The sequence below is a fragment of the Procambarus clarkii genome, chromosome 65 (genome assembly GCF_040958095.1).
Source record: "Procambarus clarkii isolate CNS0578487 chromosome 65, FALCON_Pclarkii_2.0, whole genome shotgun sequence".
NCBI lineage: Eukaryota > Metazoa > Arthropoda > Malacostraca > Decapoda > Cambaridae > Procambarus > Procambarus clarkii.
In genome coordinates, this window is record NC_091214.1 from 17,523,159 (window position 1) to 17,540,658 (window position 17,500).

General features: G+C 46.3%; 3 protein-coding genes across 3 annotated transcripts; 1 reads left to right on the top strand and 2 right to left on the bottom strand.

The window, feature by feature from the left end:
• Positions 1-7,517: 7,517 nt before the first annotated feature.
• Positions 7,518-7,787, bottom strand: LOC138355000 (uncharacterized). Its single transcript, XM_069309708.1, has one exon. The coding sequence runs from the start codon at positions 7,785-7,787 to the stop codon at positions 7,518-7,520; it is 270 nt and encodes an 89-aa protein (XP_069165809.1).
• Positions 7,788-9,693: 1,906 nt separating this feature from the next.
• LOC138355001 (putative uncharacterized protein ENSP00000383309) lies at positions 9,694-10,155 on the top strand. The gene has a single exon (XM_069309709.1). The coding sequence runs from the start codon at positions 9,694-9,696 to the stop codon at positions 10,153-10,155; it is 462 nt and encodes a 153-aa protein (XP_069165810.1).
• Positions 10,156-12,522: 2,367 nt separating this feature from the next.
• On the bottom strand, positions 12,523-17,136 carry LOC123771204 (aspartate and serine-rich protein-like). Its single transcript, XM_045763656.2, has 2 exons — positions 16,995-17,136; positions 12,523-12,743 (listed from the first exon to the last, which is right to left on the bottom strand). Exons 1-2 carry the CDS (start codon positions 17,134-17,136, stop codon positions 12,523-12,525), a joined length of 363 nt encoding a protein of 120 aa, XP_045619612.2.
• Positions 17,137-17,500: the final 364 nt, after the last annotated feature.

Sequence of the window (17,500 nt, forward strand, 5' to 3'; positions counted from 1 at the left end):
ACTAAGAAGTAAGGTATACACCTGGCTGCTTAGTATATACACTAAGAAGTAAGGTATACACCTGGCTTTGGATATACACAAAGGAGCATATATAACTCCCCCCCCTGTAAATATACACTAAAGTATTGTATACACCTGCCTGTATATATACAAACTAGGAAATAGGGTATACATCAGCCTGTGTATGAACACTAGGCAGATATAGGAAATACACCTGCCTCACACACCTCACCTTTTGAGCAGGGGGGGGAAGGGGAGAATGAGTGAAACGGGACTATTAGGATAAAGCGCCAAGCCATTATGACTACTAACCCTTGGAAGGGGTCAGGATAAGAATTTGGGATGGGATGGGGGGGGGGGGAAGGAATGGTGTCTAACCACTTGTTGAACGGTCGGGGACTGAACACCGACCTGCATGAAGCGAGACCGTCGCTATACCGTTCAGATCAAGTGGGGGGGGGGGGGGTAATGAAGTCCAATGTGATGAACTTTGTAGGACTTGATATAGCAGTTGGCCTTGACCAGGCCAATAAATATTCCTTGAGTGTGTTGCTGGCTATATATATATATATATATATATATATATATATATATATATATATATATATATATATATATATATATATATATATATATATATATATAAACTCTCTTTATCGCTTGTCACGAACAACTTTCTTAAGAATATGATGAACAATCGTCCATTCCAGATGTTAAAAATATGATGAACAGTCTTTTCCAGACCCTGAACGTTCCCCGATGTTCAGTTTGTTCCAGTATCGTTCCCAAGCTTTCTCAAGAGCTGTCTTGCTCAGAAAGCTTAACTAAAGCTTCTTAACAAGGTCATTAAACTCTTCTCTTCAAACTCCTAATTTCCAGCTGTTCTTGCGATCCAGTCCATCGTGACTCCTACGGTGAATCCTAACTCCTACGGTGAATCCTAACTCCTACGGTGAATCCTAACTCCTACGGTGAATCCTAACTCCTACGGTGAATCCTAACTCCTACGGTGAATCCTAACTCCTACGGTGAATCCTAACTCCTACGGGGAATCCTAACTCCTACGGAGAATCCTAACTCCTACGGAGAATCCTAACTCCTACGGTGAATCCTAACTCCTACGGAGAATCCTAACTCCTACGGAGAATCCTAACTCCTACGGTGAATCCTAACTCCTGTGATGAATCCTAACTCCTACGGGGAATCCTAACTCCTACGGTGAATCCTAACTCCTACGGTGAATCCTAACTCCTACGGTGAATCCTAACTCCTATAGTGAGTCCTAACTCCTACGGTGAAGCCTAACTCCTACGGGGAATCCTAACTCCTACGGGGAATCCTAACTCCTACGGGGAATCCTAATCCAAACTAAACAGGTCCTGACATAAAAAAAGGAAGATAATATTTTGTATTTCATTCACATCCGGCGCACGAAAGTGGCCACAGGCGCACGAAAGTGGCCACAGGCGCACGAAAGTGGCCACAGGCGCACGAAAGTGGCCACAGGCGCACGAAAGTGGCCACAGGCGCACGAAAGTGGCCACAGGCGCACTAAAGTGGCCACAGGCGCACGAAAGTGGCCACAGGCGCACGAAAGTGGCCACAGGCGCACGAAAGTGGCCACAGGCGCACGAAAGTGGCCACAGGCGCACGAAAGTGGCCACAGGCGCACGAAAGTGGCGGGAGGAGCATATAAAGTCCTTCTGAGAAGTCCGGTTACCACTTTCCGTTGTTCCGGTCCATAGATTAGGGCGATAATAAGTGATAACTTCGCTCCGGGAACACAGAAAAGGTTTTTGTATTATGATCAATACGACTGTTTCGGAACTTTTAGTGCACGTGGTCTGACGGGGGGAGTGGGGGGAGGGGGGGGTGTATTTTGGGATTGTGTCGTAGAGGTTTACTAAGATTTGTCTAAAAAATAAATTCTAATGCAATTTGAGGCATACACACACATACAAACACACACACGCACACACACCCTCAGGAACCTGTACACCTGTTGATTGACGGTTGAGATGCGGGACCAAAGAGCCAGAGCTCAACCCCCGCAAGCACAATTAGGTGAGTACACACACACACACACGCGCGCGCGCACACACACACACAAGGGACCGACAAGTGTATATGACTTTCTAAGCCAACACATCAAGGTACCCACAAGAATGAGAGGAGAAGTCGAACCAGCCATGCTTGATCTGATATTCACCCTGAATGAGTCGGATATAAGGGAAGTTAAGCTGGAAGCCCTCTTGGGAATGAGTGATCACAGTGTATTGATCTTTGAGTACCTGGTAGAGCTAGGAGTAATCTTCCCCCTTCCCCCCCCCCCAAAAAAAAATAGAAAACAAGGGGTTGGCGTATCGAAAGGGAAATTATGAGGAAATTATTAAATTCCTAAAAGAAATACCATGGGACACAGAACTCAGAACTAAGACAGTACAAGACATAATGGACTATGTCACCCAAAAGTGTCAGGAGGCAGTAAACAGGTTTATCCCGGCTCAAAAGAAAAAAAAAGAGAATTAAAAAAGAATCCTTGGTTTAATATGGCATGTATGGAAGCAAAGGAAAAGAACAAAAGGGCGTGGATGAACTACCGAAATAATAGAACAGCAGAAAGCAGAGAGAGAGAGATACCAGAGAACCAGGAACGAGTATGTTAGTGTGAGAAGAGAAGCAGACAGTCTGAAAATGATATAGCTAATAAAGCCAAGACCGAACCAAAGCTACTCCACAGTCACATCAGAAAGAAAACAACAGTGAAGGAACAGGTGATGAAACTTAGAGGGGATGAGGACAGGTACACACAGAATGACAAAGAGGTGTGTGAAGAACCCAACAAGAGGTTCCAGGAGGTCTTCACAATAGAACGAGGTGAGGTCACTGCACTAGGAGAGGTGGCAGTAAACCAGGAGGTCTTGAAAGGGTTCGAAATTACAAGAGCTGTGGTTAAGAGGCATCTGTTGGATCTGGACGTGAGAAAGGCTGTTGGTCCAGACGGAATCTCACCATGGGTACTGAAAGAGTGCACAGAAGTACTTTGCTTGCCACTCTCCATGGTGTATAGTAGGTCACTGGAGACGAGAAACTTACCAAAAATATGGAAGACGGTTAATGTGGTCCCAATATGCAAAAAGGGTGACAGACAAGAGGCACTGAACTAGAGGCCAGTGTTATTAACGTATATACCATGCAAGGTGATGGAGAAGATAGTGAGAAGGAACCTAGAAGGAACCTAGTAACACATCTGGAGAGAAGGGACTTCGTGACACACCACCAACATGGGTTCAGGGAGGGTAAATCTTGCCTTACAGGCTTAATAGAAGTCTACGATCAGGTGACAAAGATTAAGCAAGAAAGAGAAGGTTAGGCAGACTGTATCTTCTTGAACTGTCGGAAAGTCTTTGTCACAGTACCCCATAAGAGGCTGGTACATAAGTTGGAGAAACAGGCAGGAGTAAGTGGTAAGGTGCTCCAGTGGATAAGTGAGTACTTAAGCAATGGGAAGCAGAGAGTTACTGTGATGGGTGAGTAAGACTGGCCTGAAGTCAAAGGCGGAGTCCCACAGGGCTCTGTACTCTGACCTATCCTGTTTCTGATATACGTAAATGATCTTCCAGAAGGTATAGACTCATTCCTCTCAATGTTTGCTGACGACGCCAAAATTGTGAGAAGGATTAGGACTGAGAAGGAGCTCCTGAGGCTTCAAGAGGACCTGGACAAACTGAAGGAATGGTCCAACAAACTGTTGTTAGAGTTTAACCCGAGCAAATGTAATGTAATGAAGATAGTTGTAGGGAGTAGGAGGTCTGATACAACGTATCATTTGGGAGATGAAATTCTTCTAGAATCAGAGAGAGAGAAAGACTTGGGGGTTGATATCACGCCAGACCTGTCCCCTGCAGCCCATATCATGAGGATAACCTCAACGGCATATACCAAGTTGGCCAACATAAGAACGGCCTTTAGAAACTTGTGAGGGAATCATTTAGAAACTAGAATACCTCGTATATAAGACCAATCCTAGAGTATGCAGCTCCAGCATGGATTCCAAATGTCGTCAAGCATAAAACTAAGTTGGAGAAGGCTCAGAGGTTTGCCACCAGACTAGTGCCCGAACGGAGGGGTATGAGCTATGAGGAGAGACTACGGAATGTAAGTTGACCAGACCACACACTAGAAATTGAACACACTACAATCGACTTGAGAATGGTCCAGGACGGACCGAAACGTCGTCGTCCCTTCAATTTCTAGTGTGTGGTCTGGTCAACATACTTCAGCCACGTTATTGTGACTCATCGCCTGCATACGGAATGTAACCTCACGTCGCCCAGGAACCTGTACACCAGTTCATTGACGGTTAAGAGGCGGGACCAAAGAGCCAAAACTCAACTCCCAACAAGCACAACTAGGTGAGTACACACACACAAATGATGCAATATAAACACACAGAAATCACAATAGTGTGATGTATCAAATGAACAAATCCCATTCTTATACCATGTCGTAGCTCAGTCGATTAAGGCAGCGTCTGGGATGCTCTCAGACGTAGGTTCGAATCCTCGTCACGGCCCTTGTGGATTTGTTCATGCTATATAAACAACACTACCAAACACAGCCTCGGCGTCCAGGGGGGTCACAGCATCCAGAGGTCCTCTAAGGAGATGATTGCAGTTGCCATGGCGACCAATGTAGTCATCAGTTGGCGCTGTAAATAAGCACATTGACGGGAAGCTGCGTCACGCAAGCCCTCGACGACCACACGACCATAACCACGACCACACGACCATAACCACGACCTTACCCACACGACCATAACCACGACAACACGACCTTAACCACAACCAGAGAAGCCGTGTCACGCAAGGCCTCAACGACCACACGACAGCTTACCTCGCCATTTTTAGGGGTCGTCTCTCCCCAGATTGAGTGTCGCCCCCTGCTCGTTCATGGCTCCTTCAAGGATCTTTATGGATAAAAACATTGCCGTGAGATATTCCTGAGAAGTGACGTTACTACGTACACGGGGTTACTGTAGCTACTCTGTGACCTCGGGGAGGGCTACAGCTGTCAAGCGGGAGGGTTGGCTGTCAAGCGGGAGGGTTGGCTGTTAAGCAGGAGGGTTGGCTGTCAAGCGGGAGGGTTGGCTGTTAAGCAGGAGGGTTGGCTGTCAAGGGGGATGGCTGGCTGTCAAGCAGGAGGGTTGGCTGTCAAGCAGGAGGGTTAGCTGTCAAGCGGGAGGGCTGGCTGTCAAGCGGAAGGGATGGCTATCAAACAGAAGGAATGGCTATCAAACAAAAAGAATGGCTACCAAACAAAAGGAATGGCTATCAAACAGAAGGAATGGCTATTAAACAGAAGGAATGGCTATCAAACAGAAGGAATGGCTATCAAACAGAAGGAATTGCTATCAAACAGAAGGAATGGCTATCAAACAGAAGGAATAGCTATCAAACAGAAGGAATGGCTATCAAACAGAAGGAATGGCTATCAAACAGAAGGAATGGCTATCAAACAGAAGGAATGGCTATCAAACAAAAGGAATGGCTATCAAACAAAAGGAATGGCTATCAAACAGAAGGAATTGCTATCAAACAGAAGGAATAGCTATCAAACAGAAGGAATGGCTATCAAACAGAAGGAATAGCTATCAAACAGAAGGAATGGCTATCAAACAGAAGGAATTGCTATCAAACAGAAGGAATGGCTATCAAACAGAAGGAATGGCTATCAAACAGAAGGAATAGCTATTAAACAGAAGGAATAGCTATCAAACAGAAGGAATGGCTATCAAACAACAGGAATAGCTATCAAACAGCCACCAAACAAAGAGCGAGAAGCGACTATACCCCACACAAGAGCGCATGCCAAAAAGTTGACATCGTACGCGTTCCCCTCCACTAGAAAACGGACTCCTGACGCTCCGAAAGCAATGTCAAAAGCCGCCGCCAATTTTTATATATTACCCGCTCGCCTTGCGTTCCTCACTGGACCCCGTGTTGTGTAGCTGATATTTACTGCGGTCTCTACGCCTCTCTGAGTTTAGAGAATGTAACCAATTATTACTTTGTTTGATATAACCCTTTATCAATTGATATAAATATATACATATATAAATATATATTCCCTATATATATATATTAGTGAAAGAGAGAGAGATTAAATCACAACGAGAAAAAACTCACCTTCAAAGTGCATCTCCATCAACCAGACCACTGATCAAGTGCTCGTTGAAAGGAGCTTATCAGCTATTTTCAGACATAATTAGAGGCCGGTCGGCAACAATTCTGGGATATTTGAGTTATTCCGTGATCGCCATTAATAGGAAAACAAGATGCAATCGCCAGAAAAGTTTGGTTGATCAATGCCATCAAACAGGAGGGTTGGTGAGACACTGAGTGCACACACACGCACGCACACACACACACACACATACACACACACAAACGTCGTGACCTTCAAGTGCCATTGGATGATAGGAAGGTCATTCGATCATACTATAATTGACCGTATTATGTATAATTGACCTTATTATGTATAAACACAATCATATGTGATCCTCGCCTACTCACACTCCACATGACTCCCACCTCTAGTCAAGACACCACCACAACAACACCACAACACCTCACCACCACAACACCCTACCACCACAACACCCTACCACCACAACACCCTACCACCACAACACCCTACCACCACAACACTCCACCACCACAACACATCCCACCAGCACCCCACCACCTCAATACCCCACCACAACAACCCACCACCACAACATACCACCACTATACCCCACCACCACTAAAGCCCCGAAATCATCTCAAGATAACCACTACACCCCACCACCACAACACCCCCACCACAACATCACACCCCACCACAACACCCCACCATAACACCCCACCACCACACCCCACCACCACACCCCACCACACTCCATCTCACCTCCACAGGGAGCTTCCTCTCCAAGACTCACACATTACAGGAGTGAGCAGGAGAATAAATCCAGGAATTTTATGTAATAGCGTGCGAGTATGTTATTTACACACCCCGGCCCAGTATATTCTGCAAAATAAATAACCAAAGGACACTAGCTCCCGCGAGGCAGATCCGGATTCATATTTTCTCCTTACACGAACGTCATCGTTCTTTTTTTTGGAGGGGGGTGGGTGGGGTGGGGTCTGGATATGTCGAGTACTTCCCGAAATGAATATTCTTTTCACTCTCTCAGTTCTGACCCTTTTTTTTGGTATATACATTCGAAATCATTCAACACGATGTATTTCCCCTGAGAATGTTGTATGTTTTATTAAAATACATATGTGGTGTATATGTATATACATATACAACTGAATATGTCTCAATTGTTATCGTTTCCGGGTGGCTTAGAGAGCTGCATGGTACTCAGCTAGTCTCCTGTATGTGGGACTCAACCCGTCACCTGTCCACTCCACCTGGTGGGTTGTGCAACGGAGTTGTCTCCTGCAGAGCCGGAGTTCAATTCCCTATGATCAAGGTGGTTGGCCACCTCGATCCTTCATGCTGTTCTCATGGGATGGTTTCTCCTTGTATGACAGCTCTTTGTCCTCGTATTGCAGCTCTAAGTTTCTATACTCATATTCCAGCTCTAAATCTCTATACTTATATTCCAGCTCTAAATCTCTATAGTGGTATTGCAGCTCTAAATCTCTATACTCATATAGCAGCTCTAAATCTCTATACTCATATTCCAGCTCTAAATCTCTATACTCATATAGCAGCTCTAAATTCTTTATACTCATATTCCAGCTCTAAATCTCTATACTCATATTCCAGCTCTAAATCTCTATACTCATATTCCAGCTCTAAATCTCTATACTCATATTACAGCTCTAAGTCTCTATACTCATATTCCAGCTCTAAATCTCTATACTCATATTACAGCTCTAAATCTCTATACTCATATTCCAGCTCTAAATCTCTATACTCATATTCCAGCTCTAAATCTCTATACTCATATTACAGCTCTAAGTCTCTATACTCATATTGCAGCTGTAAGCCAATTTGTCAATTTTCAGTCTATAGAATTGCAGGTATGAACTACTGGACCCCCAGTAGTGGCAGCTGGGGTTATAAGTCACAATGATTACCATCCAATCCCTCGCTCTGGAGCCTCCCCCTGTCGGTTGTTCCAGCGTTCGGTTTAGCTGCGTTCTTTTTCACGCGTTTTGTGAATTTTCTTCACGTCTGTCTATATATATATTTTGAGTTATATGTGCAGTATGCTGTTATAATGGGTCTGTGTTTAATCGGGTTATTCATTTTGTTTATTATTTATAAGGCTTTGCCGGGTGCTGCATATCGTCTTCTTCGAGCTTAAGGGTCCCTACAAACAACCAGAGGTGGTACCTTGGTACCTCCTTTTATATATACATATATATTATATATTATATATATATATATATATATATATATATATATATATATATATATATATATATATATATATATATATATGCGAACAAGCTTGAATGGTCCCCAAGCCAATATGCAACTGAAAACTCCACACCCCAGAAGGATTCGAACCCACACAGCCAGGAGCATTATGCACCTTGGCGTACCTGGTACTTTAACCACTCGACCACCATGACTGTATTGAACAGTCACGATGGTCGGGTGGTGTAAGTTCCAGGTATAGTGCATAGTGCTCCTGGCTGTCGGGGTTCGAATCCTTCTGGGGTGTGGAGTTTTCAGTTGCATATATATGCATGTGTGGAAAAACCACATTTGAAAAATTAGAGAATGTTGATATTTTCGCCTTACCTGGCCTTCGTCAGAGCAAAGGAGAGTGTAAGCACAGTATACCTTGCTCTGATAAAGGCTGGATAAGCCGAAAACGCCGTTCAGCATTTTATTATTTTTTCATTTTTTTCCCCCGAATACTTGGATCAGTGTTTTCGTGACCATTGTTTCACTGATCTTCCCTCGCTGTCACCACGTGACCACTGTCTTCCCCTCTTCCCTAACATTCCCCCTAGTTTGGCCCTTCTCCCCACCCTGGCCCTCATCCTATCTCCCTGCCTCTCCCCACTCTTCATACACATACACACACACACTTTCATACACATACACACACACACCTCTACTAGGTGAGTACATCCACACCCACACACACCTCTACTAGGTGAGTACATCCACACACACACACACACACACACACACACACACACACACACACCCCACACACACACACACCCACACACACACACCCACACACACACACCCACACACACACACCCACACACACACACACACACCCACCCACACACACACACCCACACACCCTGGGGTCTCCACCACGCCCTTACTAACACCATCAGGTTAATAACAGGTTCGCGTGACGCCCTTCACATTCCCTCAACTCAGTTGTCAACTTCGCCACAGCAAAAAATCCCCCCACACCTACGCTCTCTCCCTCTCTCTCTCTCTCTCTCTCTCACTCTCTCCACTTTCCTTGCCTTTTAATCTAAATTCCATTCGTGAAATAAATACAACGTTTAGAGTACGCTGATGTACTACACGTTATCGTAAAAGTGTATGTTTATAGTTTCTTTGTTGTTGATATTGTGAACACGAGGCTTCAAAGACCTCTTTCATGATGGAAGATTAGATTGCCATGGGGGGTCGACGATAATTTATTGCTGATAAATGCCGCAGGTCAACTTTCAGGTCCCCTGGGGCCAGGCGCTGGTCAAGGCCGCAGTTGACCAGGCGCCGGTCAAGGCAGCAGTTGACCAGGCGCCGGTCAAGGCAGCAGTTGACCAGGCGCCGGTCAAGGCAGCAGTTGACCAGGCGCCGGTCAAGGCAGCAGTTGGCCAGGCGCTGGTCAAGGCCGCAGTTGACCAGGCGCCGGTCAAGGCAGCAGTTGACCAGGCGCCGGTCAAGGCAGCAGTTGACCAGGCGCCGGTCAAGGCAGCAGTTGACCAGGCGCCGGTCAAGGCAGCAGTTGACCAGGCGCCGGTCAAGGCAGCAGTTGACCAGGCGCCGGTCAAGGCAGCAGTTGACCAGGCGCCGGTCAAGGCAGCAGTTGACCAGGCGCCGGTCAAGGCAGCAGTGACCAGGCGCCGGTCAAGGCAGCAGTTGACCAGGCGCCGGTCAAGGCAACAGTGACCAGGCATAATCTAAACGGTGATTTATCACAAGCATTGGTTATAAATTGGATATGGTTACTGTGGTCACTGGCCGTTAAAGTCTGGGTAAATATTGGTTTGGAAATATGTCTGTATAGACTTACGAATCAAATTGTCTGGTAACATTATATATTAGGGGGTCGCTGGATTGTTTTTAGCGTAGGTGTAATTTTCTCCGTGTCATTTTCTTTATTATTATTTTCTTTGTCAGTTACCGTCATTTGTCAGGGAGCCGGTCGGCCGAGCGGACAGCACGCGGGACTTGTGATCCTGTGGTCCTGGGTTCGATCCCAGGCGCCGGCGAGAAACAATGGGCCGAGTTTCTTTCACCCTATGCCCCTGTTACCTAGCAGTAAAATAGGTACCTGGGTGTTAGTCAGCTGTCACGGGCTGCTTCCTGGGGGTGGAGGCCTGGTCGAGGACCGGGCCGCGGGGACACTAAAGCCCCGAAATCATCTCAAGATAACCTCAAGAAGATACAGTGTGTTTTATTGTCAGGTTCTGGTCTTTTGCTTCTCCTTGACCCCAGAGTTAATAGAGCTTATAAGCCTTTAATAGAGCAGTTTTTTAATAGCACTGCATCTGACTCATAGTACTAATCGTACTTATTACTAATTAGGACTTAATAGTACTTGGGGTTTGCACTGTGCTAAATACCACTTCATTTTTATCCCTTAAAGGAAAACAAGTTATTATAAGTGAAGATTAGGATACGAGGGATTCTACTTATAGACCCTCTTGGCACTCTCATTTAAGTGGCATGTATAGAGCCTCTTGCCACTCTCACTTAAGTGGCATGTATAGAGCCTCTTGGTACTCTCACTTAAGTGGCATGTATAGAGCCTCTTGGTACTCTCACTTAAGTGGCAGGTATAGAGCCTCTTGCCACTCTCACTTAAGTGGCATGTATAGAGCCTCTTGGTACTCTCACTTAAGTGGCAGGTATAGAGCCTCTTGCCACTCTCACTTAAGTGGCATGTATAGAGCCTCTTGGTACTCTCACTTAAGTGGCAGGTATAGAGCCTCTTGGTACTCTCACTTAAGTGGCATGTATAGAGCCTCTTGCCACTCTCACTTAAGTGGCAGGTATAGAGCCTCTTGCCCCTCTCACTTAAGTGGCAGGTATAGAGCCTCTTGCCACTCTCACTTAAGTGGCAGGTATAGAGCCTCTTGCCACTCTCACTTAAGCAATCTCCTGCTACTTTTGACAATATTTAAAAACAACTGTAAAACTATGAGTCGCTTGTTGATGTTAAAGATTAAATGAAAACTTATGAAGGACAGACAGACAGACAGACACACACACACACACACACACACACACACACACACACACACACACACACACACACACACACACACACACACCGAATAGGAGATGAAGTTCTTCATGAAACGGACAGAGAGAAAGATCTAGGAGTTGATATCACACCAAACCTGTCTCCTGAAGCCCACATAAAAAAAAATAACATTTGCGGCCTATGTGAGGCTGGCTAACATCAGAACAGCGTTCAGGAACCTGTGTAAGGAATCATTCAGAAACCTTGTATACCACATATATAAGACCAATCCTGGAGTATGCGGCCCCAGCATGGAGCCCGTACCTTGTCATGCACAAGACGAAGCTGGAAAAAGTTCAGAGGTATGCCACTAGGTTAGTCCCAAAACTAAGAGGCATGAGTTACGAGGAAAGGCTGCGGGAAATGCACCTCACGACACTGGAAGACAGAAGAGTAAGGGGAGACATGGTCACTACTTACAAAATTCTCAGAGAAATCGACAACGTAGATAAAGATAAACTGTTTAACACGGGTGGAACGCGAACAAGGGGACACAGGTGGAAACTAAGTACCCAAATGAGCCACAGGGACGTTAGAAAAAACTTTTTAAGTGTCAGAGTAGTTAACAAATGTAATGTATTAGGCAGAGATGTGGTGGAGGCTGACTCCATACACAGTTTCAAATGTAGATATGATAGAGCCCAGTAGTCTCAGGAATCTGTACACCAGTTGATTGACGGTTGAGAGGCGGGACCAAAGAACCAGAGCTCAACCCCCCGCAAGCACAATTAGGCGAGTACAAATAGGTGAGTACACACACACACACACACACACACACACACACACACACACACACACACACACACACACACACACACACACACTCACACACACACACACTCACACACACACACACACACACACACACACACACACACACACACACACACTCACACACTGCGGCAAAAGAAGAACAGGAAACACTAGGAAGCAAAATACATAACAGTAAGGGGAACTTATGAAATTAGGAACAGCAGAACAAAGGACATGACTGAGTCACAGAAGTGTCAGATCGAACTTGTTTCAGTGTCAGGCTGAACTTGTTCACTGTCAGACTGAACTTGTTCACTGTCAGACTGAACTTGTTCACTGTCAGACTGAACTTGTTCACTGTCAGACTGAACTTGTTCACTGTCAGACTGAACTTGTTCACTGTCAGACTGAACTTGTTCACTGTCAGACTGAACTTGTTCACTGTCAGACTGAACTGGTTCACTGTCAGACTGAACTGGTTCAGGGACACGTTAGTAAACAAAGAGGAAGTAAGAGGGGGGCCTCGTAGCCTGGTGGATAGCGCGCAGGACTCGTAATTCTGTGGCGCGGGTTCGATTCCCGCACGAGGCAGAAACAAATGGGCAAAGTTTCTTTCACCCTGAATGCCCCTGTTACCTAGCAGTAAATAGGTACCTGGGTGTTAGTCAGCTGTCACGGGCTGCTTCCTGGGGGTGGAGGCCTGGTCGAGGACCGGGCCGCGGGGACACTAAAGCCCCGAAATCATCTCAAGATAACCTCAAGAAGTCGTCCACTGATATATAAAGGAGTTGGGAAGCTTAGCACTAAACTACTTACGATTGGAAAGCCGGGGCTGAGGATCTGGCGCTCGACCCGGCATTAAGTACATCTAAGCGAGTGCTCGCATATTGGGTTACATTAGCAGAGTGGTCTAACAGTCAAGTGGCTGGCAAGAAACACAGAGGTTACGGCGGCCTGTTTTCCCTAATTGATAATTATCTTCCAAGGACTGAAAGTCTTACCGCAGACAAACAAGTCTATTAAAACAAAAGATGAAAGCCTGATATAGCCCAAACTACCGCTCAAACGATGCCCCTTTTGAGGTTATCTTGAGGTGATTTCAGGGTTAAGCGTCCCCGCGGCCCTGTCCTCGATCAGGTCTCTACCCCCAGGAAGCAGCCCGTAGCAGCTGTCTAACTCCCAGGTGCCTATTTACTGCTAGGTAACAGGGGCACATCAGGGTGAAGGAAAAATTTTGCCCATTTGTCTCCGCCTCCACCGGGGATCGAACCCGGAACCTCAGGACTACGAATCCGAAGCGCTGTCCACCCAGATGTCAGGCGCCCTAGTGGAAGCTGCATTCCCAATCCCCCATTCAGACTTACCTGCAGCTGTGTGGCATCTGAATCTATTTCAGTGTAGTGTCAGACTGTTTTCCGGAGTAGTGGTAATCAGATACCAGGATAAGGTATCACTCCCGATCAGATGCCAGGTTAAGTCTGGAGACCAGATCATTAAATCAATTTTAATTGAAATGTGTGCGTCATTCATCCTGTGAGTGGACACACCGCCATAGTGACAGTATTGGGCAGCGTGACATCCTGTGAGTGGACACACCGCCATAGTGACAGTATTGGGCAGCACCACTCATCCTGTGAGTGGACACACCGCCATAGTGACAGTATTGGGCAGCGTCACTCATCCTGTGAGTGGACACACCGCCATAGTGACAGTATTGGGCAGCGCCACTCATCCTGTGAGTGGACACACCGCCATAGTGACAGTATTGGGCAGCGCCACTCATCCTGTGAGTGGACACACCGCCATAGTGACAGTATTGGGCAGCGCCAATCATCCTGTGAGTGGACACACCGCCATAGTGACAGTATTGACAGAAACTTTAGGACTCTTCCCTGGCTGGTTAGTACCCTAACAGCTCTCTTGATCTCAATGACTCTCGCAGGATTTTCTGCCCGATTTTTACTAAGACTTTGTAGCGCTGCTTTTGAGTCAGTGCAGATCACTGCACCATTAGTGTTTCGTTCAAGGAATCTTAACGGCATAACAATGGCAGTTAGCTCCGCTTGCGATGAAGAGGCATAGTTCTCAATACGTGCCCTTTCTTCACTTGCCTTTTGAAAGGCATTATTCCTTATTACAGTGTATGCTGCACCAGCCCTGCCATTGACAGGATTAGATGACCCATCAGTGTAGATTTGATCTAGTTTAATTCCGGCTTCTTTATAAATTTCCTCAAGATACCTGTGCCTCATTTCTTGTGGTATCATGTTGGACTTTTTTGTTGCCATTTCATTAATGATAATGGGTCATCCTCCCAGGGAGATAACCTCTCTACAGGCAGGAGCTCACGGGCTTGTTCAAGCAGGTGAAGTTCTTCGAGGTAGCAGACTGATCTGTGATGCCATTTTGGGCTTTTCCTGTAACACAGAACTCATTTTTTTCTTGGCAACATCATTGTAATGGGGATCTCTGGCTATCTTAATTGCATGCTCAACATTCAGCTCCTTAATTCTGCTTTTAACACTGGGGAGGGACAACTCCTCTCGTAGATTAGACGTTTGGCAGTTCTTGGGACTCTAAGAATGTTTGTCATAGCTTCATTTTGTCCATCAAAGAAAATGAATACCGCTTCCCACACCAGTCCCAGATTCATCCCAAACCGGACCCGCCCTCCCCCAGTAAGGGATACACACCCCACCTCTCACCAATCCCACTATCCCAGCCCTTCTCAACGTCAGACTACTCCCTCATCCAGTGAAGGGACCAGTCCAAACCAGACCCATCTCCCACGGTACATATTCCAGCCCCCCTCAACACACCCTCTTTCCCCCCTATTATACCCCCCTATTATACCCCACTCATATTCCCTCCTCCCCTAGTGTAGCTTATACGTCCCCAAGCCCCAATAGACCCCAGACTGGGCCCACACAAGCCGCCATAAAGTCAGTCCGATCATATCCACATACTCAAGTGATTCACCCATGCGAGTATAATCCGAGTCTACGCTGGTCCATATGTTTATCCTCTGTTGATGGCCTCTGGCTGGGGCCATTGTGGGCCATGTGAGCAGATTATATCCTCGATAGGGGCCCAGGGAGGGCTGGGAAAGGGAGTAAATTATGGAGGGGGAGGTGGTAGGGACTGTGGTGAAGGGAACAGGGATAAAAACATGGGTTTGTAAGAGAAAGGGATGAGAGAGGGGGGGCCTGGTTGATGAATAGGGAGATGATCACATAGGCTGGAAAAGGTTCTCTCAGCTGGAAACAATGTGTCTGCCTCATTATATATTTATTGCTCTTTCCTCCTCGACTTGAGGCCTTTGTTATCAGTCGTTCTGTACAACAGCTCTTGTGTAAGTTGACACGGGTCGATGGTGATTACCAGTGCTTGTGTGTGTGTGTGTGTGTGTGTGTGTGTGTGTGTGTGTGTGTGTGTGTGTGTGGGTGTGTGTGTGTGTGTGTGGGTGTGTGTGTGTGTGTGTGTGTGTGTGTGTGTGTGTGTGTGTGTGTGTGTGTGTGTGTGTGTGTGTGTACTCACCTAGTTGTACTTGTGGGGGTTGAGCTTTGGCTCTCTGGTCCGTGTTTGATGCCTTACTCAAGTCTCTAAAGGTCGTTCTTATGTTGGACAACCTTGAATATGCCGCTGATGCTATCATCTTGATATGGGCTCCAGGGGATAAGTCTGGCGTGGTATCAACCCCCAGGTCTCTCTCTCTCTCTCTCTCTCTGATTCTTGAAGAATTTCATCTTCCAAATGATACCCTGTACCCGGCCTCCTGCTCCCTACACCTATCTTCATTACATTACAATTTTTTGGGTTAAACTCTAACAATCATTTGTTGGACCATTCCTTCAGTTTGTCCAGGTCTTCCTGAAGCCTCAAGCTGCCCTCCTCTGTCTTAATCCTTCCCATAATTTTGGTATCACGAGCAAACATTGAAAGGAATGAGTCTATACCCTCTGGAAGATCATTTACGAATATCAGATTATATCAGTATATGTATACTGAATATGTATATCAGTATATGTGTGAGTATGTGTGTGTGTGTACGTGTTTTTTTGAATTTATGCATGCATATACTAGCCCAGTCTGCCTCCACACACAAGAATAGCTGGAGCGACTCAAGCCAATACCCGTGACAATATCAGCAGAATAATCTCCAGATGGCCTGACAGTATACCAGTATCAGAGGCAAGGATCTGACGCTAGCTGACAGCGTTGCCATATCAGGACAAGGATCTGCCTGCTGTCAGGACCTGGGCAAAGGGGGGGAGGACAACGGCTGGGGCTTTCATGCGTGTCCTGACACCCCCTTCTCTCCCCCTCAACCCATCTAACGACCCTCCAACAGGGGCTAAAAACCAAGCTGCCACGAGGGGTTGGTGGTTGCTAAAACCGCACAAAAGGGGGAGCAGCTACACTTTCTCCTCCCCCACTGTGGGGAGGGGGGGAAAATTCCCCCTTCCCTCCTTTCACTAATGTGGGTCCCCCCCAACATTTCCCTACAACCAAACTTGTTCACCTCGGTTACCACAGAGTCCTTCCGTGTCGCCTCTACGACGTATTCACCAAGTACACGTGTCACGTCCAGTAGATGTGTCACGTTCAATGGACCGTCACGTCCAGTAGATGTGTCACGTCCAGTAGATGTGTCACGTTCAATGGACCGTCACGTCCAGTAGATGTGTCACGTCCAGTAGATGTGTCACGTTCAATGGACCGTCACGTCCAGTAGACGTGTCACGTTCAGTAGACGTGTCACGTTCAGTAGACGTGTCACGTCCAGTAGATGTGTCACGTTCAGTAGATGTGTCACGTCCAGTAGACGTGTCACGTTCAGTAGACGGTGTCACCCCGCCCGTGTCCATCTTCTACCCGTGACACAGGGCGCCGGTGACAAGGAGGACTAATTGCCTTCATTAGCGAAGGTATCCAGTAATGACCAATTCTTTTTATGGACACGTGACTTTTGCCAACAGATATAAAGACTTTTGCTGATTTTTAACTCAGGCGCTGTTTTTTTTCTGTTTTTTTCTGTTTTTTTCTGTTTTTTTTCTGTTTTTTTCTGTTTTTTTCTGTTTTTTTTCTGTTTTTTTTCTGTTTTTTTTTCACCCGTTCAAGGCCAACAGTGTGTTGTATATAGTGTGAAGTGGTCGTTATGTTGTCTGTGGCATTGTTAGTGTTGTGTGTGGTGTTGCCCAACCACTTGGGCTGGACGGTAGAGCGACGGTA

Excerpts from the sequence above, each read along its gene's own strand:
- LOC123771204 (XM_045763656.2), bottom strand. The coding sequence starts at position 17,136 with ATGGACACGGGCGGGGTGACACCGTCTACTGAACGTGACACGTCTACT. Across the intron at positions 12,744-16,994 it reads ACGTGACACGTCTACTGGAC|TTCAGTCTGACAGTGAACCA; the intron begins GTGACGGTCCAT and ends TCCCTGAACCAG.
- LOC138355000 (XM_069309708.1), bottom strand. The coding sequence starts at position 7,787 with ATGAGTATAAAGAATTTAGAGCTGCTATATGAGTATAGAGATTTAGAG.
- LOC138355001 (XM_069309709.1), top strand. The coding sequence starts at position 9,694 with ATGCCGCAGGTCAACTTTCAGGTCCCCTGGGGCCAGGCGCTGGTCAAG.